The 9,477-nt window shown below is 37.1% G+C and overlaps 1 protein-coding gene across 1 annotated transcript; it reads left to right on the top strand.

The window, feature by feature from the left end:
* The first annotated feature begins 1,222 nt into the window (after nt 1-1,222).
* Nucleotides 1,223-3,803, top strand: LOC115927497 (tripartite motif-containing protein 5-like). Its single transcript, XM_030993499.1, has one exon. The coding sequence runs from the start codon at nt 1,278-1,280 to the stop codon at nt 2,997-2,999; it is 1,722 nt and encodes a 573-aa protein (XP_030849359.1). The 5' UTR covers nt 1,223-1,277; the 3' UTR covers nt 3,000-3,803.
* Nucleotides 3,804-9,477: the final 5,674 nt, after the last annotated feature.

Below are 9,477 nucleotides of genomic sequence, written 5' to 3'. Positions count from 1 at the left end.
TTAAATGATTGAAAGGTGGGACAAAGTACTCAGATGCAATGGCATTTGATATGTATTGAAATCTCCCTCCCCCATCGTCATTTAAAATAATTTCTTTTCTGTATATGAACAGACTAAGGTCTCCACTTGTTGAGTCGAATGCCCAGGCCACCTTATCACTTGATATTGTTTGCGTCATAATACCCATCAGGTCCGACTCACTGAGCGAGAGATATGTATTCTTTTGTTTGGTTTGTTAGCTGTAGTTATAGTATTTCCACTGGTTTCGTTTTAGGACCCCATGATTCAAATGACTTGCATCAGGCTACGACTTCTAGTGTCACGTCACCAGACGGTGAAATACAGACCCACGTACGCAGCTAATGCCTTTCATTGCCAGGTAAAAAAAGTCAGAGGTAAAAATGTCAGAGTTAATGTCAGAGGTAAAAATGTCAGAAGTAAAAATGTTAGAGGTAAAAATGTCAGAGGTAAACATGTGAGAGGTATAAATATAAAAACTCTTTTTTAGTTGCCCCTCGATATGCTTTATTTGTTGTGAGAGATCAAACTTTGAAATTGACAAATGTATGATCAACATATCAGAGGCATTGTTTTACTGTATAAATTTATAGCATCATATGACTGCTTGAATACATGATAATATTTATTGCAAGATGTTTGGTACAGGATTTATTAAAAGGTGTTCTGGTATATCATGTATACAGTTTTCAGCAGGTATATATTCGTACAAGTGTACACGTTAAACAAAATGCATCGTGAATTTGGAAAGAAAAATATCAAGTTGAATTTGAGGGTCGACTGAAACTATAATTCTCTCAGGTTATGTGTTATGTTAAACCCAACAAATACAATAATTTCTGCCTTTCGAAACGTACTGCATAAAATTTTGAAAGCACATTATCTGGCTAGATAATGTCTCAACGTTTACTACTTGTAGGCCTACTATCTGACATTCCCACTCGATAAACACAAACACTCATGCAACTGCTTTGCTGAATGAAACATTACGAAACGCTTCTTCAATACTGAAAGCATATTAATATAGTCGCTGTTAGATCGCTACTTCGTAACGTAGGTGCTTAAGAAGAAGCGTAAAGTAATTTCATAATGTTGTACCGGGTAGGCCCTATTAATCATGGAATGCATTATGTTTAAAAAATTTTAAGTGCAATAATAGCCAGCTAAGTATTTACAACATATTTTACACTTTTGATTGAGTTGGCCGATTAATTCACAATTTTGTTTTTTCTTCCTCAGGTCGTGTGCTTGAGTTGTCAATGATGGCTACTTCCTTAAAACATGAGGCTTTCCATAAGAATCTCGAGTGTCCTATCTGCCTGAGCCTCTTCAAGGAACCCAAGAACCTGACCTGCTCCCATACCTTCTGCAAGGGTTGTCTTGAGACTCTCCTGGAGTCTCGTGGAAAGCTGATGTGTCCTACGTGCAGGGAGGAGACTTCGGTTCCTGGTGGAGACGCGGGTAGACTGCAATCAAACATAACAGTCAGATCACTTGTTGAAGATGTGGAGACCCAGGGCAAGGTCTGTACCAACAGTAATCAAGAAAACGAATCATTGCAAGGAAAATGGAACAAATGTGGAAAACATCCGAACTACGATGAAGATTTTTTTTGTCTCAACTGTCAAAAGTATGTCTGCAGCATGTGTGGCATGTTAGAGCATGAAAAGGATGCTCATACTATCATCGAAGCAGGTGAACATGAAACTGAGCAAAAGAATCACGTCGAGAAACTTGCATCTAAAGTGGATGCAAAGATACGCAACGTTGACAAGTATTCTACTTTCGTTGGAGACCAGCGTAAAAGGGTGCACAACATACAGGACCAACTCAATGGCGAAATAGATGCGACTTTTGTGGAATTAGTTGAGAAATTGAAGCAAAGAAGGACGGTGTTGAAAAAAGAAGTTGGGTACAACCTAGGGAAACTTAAGACTTCATTAGGAGACGTGGAGAAGCTGATTCGTATACAGATAGACGAGATTAAGAAGGTTCTGTACTTGGTTAAGGATGGTCTTAATTTTTCTCTCCAGACAGAGGCTCTGACCGCACATAAAGCAATGTGTCAACAGCTGGAAGAGCTTCTAAACCAGATTAAGCCAGATGAGGAGCTGCCAAAAAGAACTGCTGAGGAAGGTGAAAGAATTGGCTTCAGGAGTCAGGGATCGGTTGGACTCCAGTTGGGCCAGCTAAGACAAAATAATTCTAAATCATGGGTTCTGCGCACGGAAGCTCCCCTGCCTGATGGGAAAAACATGACCGGGATGGTAATATCACCAACGAATGAAATGGCTGTTGGTTGTGGCGAGGGAGGAATAGTCATATATTCTTCTGAGGGCATCATACAAGATACCGTTCTGAAAGCTGTTAAAGTTAGTGCCTTACACTTCATGCCTGATGGTGGATACGTCATACGCGACACTGATAACAGAATTTCCTTGTACACAGAGATTTGTGAAAAGCTTGATGTAACGTTTGAGACAATAGAAGGCGAATATGGCGGTCTCACTGTAGGCAAGGGTGGGATCATCTGCATAGGTAACAGTGTAAGCAAGAGCATACAGGTATTTAAGCCAGAAGGGGGGAAGGCAATAAGAGAGATAACGTGTAAGGGATTTGTACCATGGCAGATAGTTGCGATGACATCCAGTCAAGCGATTCTCATTACTAATGTGTTAGACAATGACGTACACGTGATCAACAATGTGTCTGGTGCTATCATTCAAAGATTCAGCAAAGATGATTATATCCCTTACCCTGCTGTGTGTCAGGATGATTCATTTATCATTGCATGGGTTAAGCACTATTTGGGTCTGCTGAGCATCGACCAGTACACAAAAGAACTCAAATACATCAAAAACATTCTTACTGATTTCAAGATAGCGAATTCACGTGATGGCTGTTTGCAAGCGTTCGAGACGGGTGATATTGCTTTTTGCACTAATGATAGGTTTTACATCTTCCATGAGACATGGCAGTAAGTTTCAGTTTAGCAGATGAAACGCGGAGTTGAAAAACTTACAAAACCCAACCATTTTAGATCGTATTTGGTCAAATGGAATACATGTAGCATATAGATATTATCTACTCTTGCCTGGTCTCCGTTGTCACGGCTCATAATAGTCACCAACATACACCAGATAAAAACACATATTGAACACCTCGTTGTCTTAATAGAGGATATTTGGGCACCTGCTGCCCGAATTATTATTACGAGATGATGTTTCATCGAATGTCGAAACTTATAAACTGCCAGATGCAGTCCTTTCAGTGCCCATGTCTTGCAAGCCTGTGCCGAAATGTGATTTTAATCAAATAGTTAGTTTAGATTCCGCTCTTGTATAATGCTATCATAATGTTGACTAATTTCATTATGCCGTCGACAGTAGACTATGTAACGTTTACGCTAATGAATTATCTAGGCGTTGCGCTCTTTATTGCAAATTGCATTTATTTTAAAGACAGATGTAGGTAGATAATCAAAACCAAAGACGAGGGGATGGGGTAGGACACATTTTCTAATCGACTGAAAGCATACATTGCAAATATAATACACCGTCATGCATATTCCCGCTATTACTGGGGATGAACGGCTGCCTTCTTCCAATGATATTTGTAATACTGAAAAGATTCTCTAAGTGTTCATGGTAGTGGCAACGTAAGCAAATTATTGTTCTCAAAATATTACAATGTATCCGAAAACGTTTGTTAAAAATATGCAAGGTATTATATATAGATATGCAATTTGCCCAAGTTTGTTTATTCAATTCATGTATTTGTTGTCATGGTGAAGGCATAATTCTCTTTATGTTTCTTTGTTTTGTACAATTTAGGACATAATTTATTTGTATACAATTATTCATAGTTGTTAACGTGATCTTTGCGTATTTATTTTTATTTTTAGGGGCCTTAATCTGTATAATCCCTCATTCCCTTACCTTCCTCTAGGGGGGGGGGGGGGGTGGAGAAGTATGCTATTTTAGGCTATAGCCCAACGATGTGAAAATAACACAACTATATTGTCAATTTCATGTTCGATTTTAATTATATTTAATATTTAATGATCAATTATTTAATGTTATATTTATTTGTTCTATGTACTTTATGGTGTTAGACTTATAATTCTGGTGTATATGAATAAACTATTTAGCTATTATTTGTCGCATATGTATGGCATGTATGTACGAGATCCATTGAAGTTTTTAAGAATTCCTGGTTATATTTTATTTGTCCATGGTTTACATTTGAAACCTAATACAAGTGACTACACAGTTAAAATTTTTGTGAACAAGTTGTTTAAAAGTTTAAACAACTCTTGATTAACGGGTGACCTGATCTAAGAGTTGTTTAAAATGTTAAGCAACTCGAGTTGTTTAAAGTTTAAACACTTAGTTGATCAACATTTTGAACAACTTGTTTAAAATCACAATTTAAACAACCGGTGTTGTTTAAAGACGGTTGTTTAAAACGGAGCTGTTGTTCAGTGGAGGTTGTTTACACCAACTGGGTTGTTTAAAGAAAGTTGTTTAAAAAGGAGCTGTTGTTCAGTGGGGTTGTTTACACCAACTGGGTTGTTTAAAGAAAGTTGTTTAAAAAGTAGCTGTTGTTCAGTGGGGGTTGTTTACACCAACTGGGTTGCTTAAAGAAAGTTGTTTAAAATGGAGCTGTTGTTCAGTTGGGGTTGTTTAAACCAACTGGGTTGTTTAAAGAAAGTTGTTTAAAAAGGAGCTGTTGTTCAGTGGGGGTTGTTTACAACAAAAGGGTTGTATAATGGGGTATAATTTGGGTTTGATACTCTGAATAAGTGCACACTACTTCTGGGTCTCTATATAGGTATATGAAGACTAGGGTAATTCTGCAATTCATGAATTAGCGCCAAAACAGTGCCCATTTTGCATGAGCGCGCATGCACGCACGTATAAACTGCATATATAGGGATGCATGCAATCTCTATGGCAAGGAATTTAGCACACGTTATAACCGAGTGCGCGATCAGTGCCGCACAGCATGACGCGACGATTTTAATATATTCTGACATTTGCGTACAGATACCGAAAATTTTAACTGAACTTACGCTATAAGTTAAAAACTTCAAATTGGTTAATAGAAAAGTGATTTCAATTAAGCCATTGAATCCCCAGTCACTTAGAAGCGTGTCGGTAGCTTGGTCGGCCATGATGTGTGTTGTGTTGTGGGTTGGAAAGCAGTTAATAACTATTAAGCTAAATAAATGTAAGTATAGAGACAAACAAAATGGAGCCTGCAGAAACACGTGTGGTTGCTTTGGTAGTTTAATCCAGACTCAATGTCCATGTGCTTTTACATATGTATCAATCTGTGTAGTCAACAGAAGACCCTTGCATACACTTGCATTGTGTGTATGCATCTAATATGAATAACAATGAGCTGTGCCTTAACAGCTGCACTGCATTCCTAAGTGGCATGTCAATTTCAATTGCATGTTAGTTTCAAGGAACCTGTTTTTAAACATAACAATGTGCAATAAAGCCTTTAGCCAACACGCACTTTACTGGCACGAGACACATGACGTCATATGTAAACAACACTGTCTAAAAGCTCTCGTATAGTAAATATAGCAGTCATTAAATTTTAAACAACGAATGTTTAACAAAATTACTTCTGTTTCGAGCAACATTGTTTACAATTTGATCAACTGTTGTTTAAGATAGTGTACAACTGTAAGTGAACATCACTTTTTAAACAGCGTTTTTACTGTGTAGATGATTAGCTTTTAATTACCGGTATTGGATATATATATATATATATCGATACCAAAACATTTAGCAATACCTGTAACATGTCCGTTGCAAGGTAAACAGAGTATTGATAGTGAAATAAAAAATATGAATACCGATGATTTAGTTTGAAACTATAGATCATATTTTAGATCGTTACACTATACCGATAGCAAGGAACTCTCGACGTCTAAAAGGGAGGGTGAATTTAAGAATTCCTTGTTATATTTGAATTGGAAAGGAAATCAGTGTGTTATATACCTTAATAAGTTCTACTACATGTAGTTTATCTTGTTATTCTGATATGCATTCAAGTTAATTTCCGCCTTCCTCACTAGGTTTATGATTCTTTCATAGTCGATTAAATAACTGTACTTTATCATCTTTGTAACAGTATAGAGAAATCCCTGCATTGTTGTGCTATAAAAGCATAATGATTATTATGATGAAATTATGTCAGTAATCATGTTCCATTCAAATTTTGTTACAAATTTCATGTTCAATTCAATCATATGTTCTTAAAGGGAATAGAAGGGAATAAATTTCAAGTATGAATTTGGTCACTGATATTTCCAGAAAATAGTCCTTTGTCCGGTGTCATTGGTGAAAACAAAAGAAATTCAAAGAAAGAGTAAAAGACTGAGTCATCAAAAGTATTGATTTTATAAAAATACATGCAGGAGGTATGTGAAAGCTTATGTACATGATATTCGTATAATAATAGCAGCGGTTATGACGGAAAGCGTAAAGGTCGGCAATCAAGAAGAAAAAAACAAACTATAATACTACTTTACATGAAAAAGATGTTCCATCGACAACAGTGTGAATACAAACTATCCTTACTCCAGCGAGTGACGTCAAACTGTTTCAGCATCCGACTCATTTTCGAGTTTTCATCAAATACTGAGGTTCTTTTAGTTTTGAACACCGAAACGGTTTAAATCAGTGTTTTTCTTTGAAATGACCTCTTGTCGCTAGCGGGGGGGGGGGGGGGGTGCACCCTTAGTTACGGGCCTGCATAGTGACTAAAAATGATGTCAATCATTCTAAAATGTCTGGGATAACTACCCCACCCCACCACGCCCCACCGCCCAGAAGGCTAGCTGCTTCATTCAGTTATGGGTTGTACCCCTTGAATTCACTGAACCATATCGACTCTCATGATCATAACAACATTTACAAGGCAACTACCGGTAGATTAGATTATTCGAAATGGGAAACTACTGACATAGCGCCTTGCTTATGACATGACGGTTATCCGATTTTCCCTTCAAAAGTATCGAGGGGCTGCAGCATTCTAGCCCCTGCCTCAAATACTCTTGATGGAGAATGAGAGAAAAAATAAGGATGAAAACAAAAGAAAAATAATTGTTTTCCAAGAGTGTTATTATTACATATTATGGCAAGATTAATCATCATCTATAAGTTTCAAATGAAAGAGGGCGCAAGATATATAAAGAAGAAAACAAAATCAATCTTCGTTAATTTAGCGCATAGGCAATCGAAACTCGGGCAAAAGACACTTGTTCGACGACGACCCGGCGAAATTACTTTGAGTATATCATGATTTTCAGAGAAATTTCCTGAGAACTGAAAGTTACTTTAATTTGTCCAACTGGAAATGGTTTCTAGAATATGCATGGCCATGTCCAGGAAGGGAGGGGGGGGGGGGGGGGGGGGGGGTATATCAAAATAAATTTCCGGACCTACTTTTTTTTGTTGGGGGGGGGGGGGGGAGGGGCTAATGCCGATATTCTCCAGACTAGCTATTGGGTGCACACAGAGCAAACAGAAAGTAGGAGTTATCTGAAAAAATAGCTAACACAATGCATTCACACTCCTGCATCACAAGTTTCAATTTCAGTTTGATTTATTGATCATGCACAATGCAAAAGCTCAATTGGCATAAAAACAATTATCTGGCTGTTTCTTTAAAAAAAAATTCAAATAGGCATTATATTAATAAAGACTCGCAAAAGAGAATATTAAATTACAAATACATACATATTGTATAAGACATACCTTTCAATGAGTTAACATAACAATACATGTGCATAACAAAGTAAGCAGGAAATAGATAAACACACCACAGTTCGAGACAACAAAGCCCAGTAGAATACATAACACGGACAGATAAACCAGAAAACATATAGCAGATAGTTAGAAATAGAGAGAAACAGAAGTAATAGGAGCGGAGATAAAAGAAAACAGAACAAAGTAAGTTGTAGTAAGAATGAGAGAAATTAAGTCGAAGGGAGCAAGAACTGAACAGAGTTGAGGTAAGGGTTAAAATATGATGGGGGAGAGGTGGTAGAGAGGAGAAACAAGCATAGTATTTCCCTTAAAAAGTATCGAGGGGCTGCAGCCTTCTAGCCCCTGTCTCAAATAATCTTGATGGAGAATGAGAGAAAAAATAAGGATGAAAACAAAAGAAAAAGAATTGTTTTCCCAGAGTGTTATTATTACATATTATGGCAAGATTGATCATCATCTATCAGTTTCAAATGAAAGAGGGCGCAATACATATAAAGAAAAAACAAAATCAATCTTCGTTAATTTAGCGCATACGCAATCGAAACTCGGGCAGAAGACACTTGTTCGACGACGACCCGGCGAAATTACTTTGAGTAGGCATATATCATGATTTTCAGAGAAATTTCCTGAGAACTGAAATTTACTTTAATTTGTCAAACTGGACATGGTTTCTAGAATATGCATGGCCATCTCTTCCAATTCCAGAGTCTCTAAGTCCAGGAAGGCAGAAGGGGGTGTATCAAAATAACTTTCCTGACCTATTTCTTGTCTTCTTTTTTCTTTATTTTTTTTTTTTTTGGGGGGGGGAGGGGGTACCGCCGATAAACTCAAAACTATTTGATGCACACAGAGCAAAAAGAGAAAAGAAGTTATCTGAACAATAGCTAACACAATGCATTCACACTCCTCGATCATCAGTTTTAATTTCAGTTTGATGTATTGGTCATGCACAATACAAAAGCTCAATTGGCATAAAAACAATTCTCTGGCTGTTTCTTAAAAAAAAAAAAATCAAATAGGCATTATATTAACTTAGACTCACAGAAGAGAATATCAAATTACAAATACATACATATTGTATAAGACATACCTTTCAATGAGTTAACATAACAATACATGTGCATAACAAAGTAAGCAGGAAATAGATAAACACACCACAGTTTGAGACAACAAAGCCCAGTAGAAAACATTACAGGGACAGGTAAACCAGAAAACATATAGCAGATAGTTAGAAATAGAGAGAAACAAAAGTAATAGGAGCGGAGATAAAAGAAAACAGAACAAAGTAAAGTGTAGTAAGAATGAGAGAAATTAAGTCAAAGGGAGCAAGAACTGAACAGAGTTGAGGTAAGGGTAAAATATGATGGAGGGAGAGGTGGTACACACTAAGAAATAGGGGTACATTTGGGGTGCAGATTACGCGTAGTTGGTCGAGGGTACTAATCTGCTCCATATAGGGCGCACTCAGTGCATTCAACGTAAAATGTGCACCCTGAGGGGTGCAAGAATTTGGAGGGTGCAGAATGTGCACCCCACTAGTCTTTATCAAAGCATTATGAAATTATACTGTAGTTTGAAGATTGATCTGTTCTCAAGTCTGTGTATATATTTCAAGAACAACATAACACAACAATAAACAATTATACCCTTTTTATGCATCGTTATTAGT

The sequence above is a fragment of the Strongylocentrotus purpuratus genome, unplaced genomic scaffold (assembly GCF_000002235.5).
Source record: "Strongylocentrotus purpuratus isolate Spur 01 unplaced genomic scaffold, Spur_5.0 spur5_scaffold_20, whole genome shotgun sequence".
NCBI lineage: Eukaryota > Metazoa > Echinodermata > Echinoidea > Camarodonta > Strongylocentrotidae > Strongylocentrotus > Strongylocentrotus purpuratus.
The sequence above is the reverse complement of the archived record's forward strand: the minus strand, read 5'-3'. Positions and strand labels throughout refer to the sequence as shown.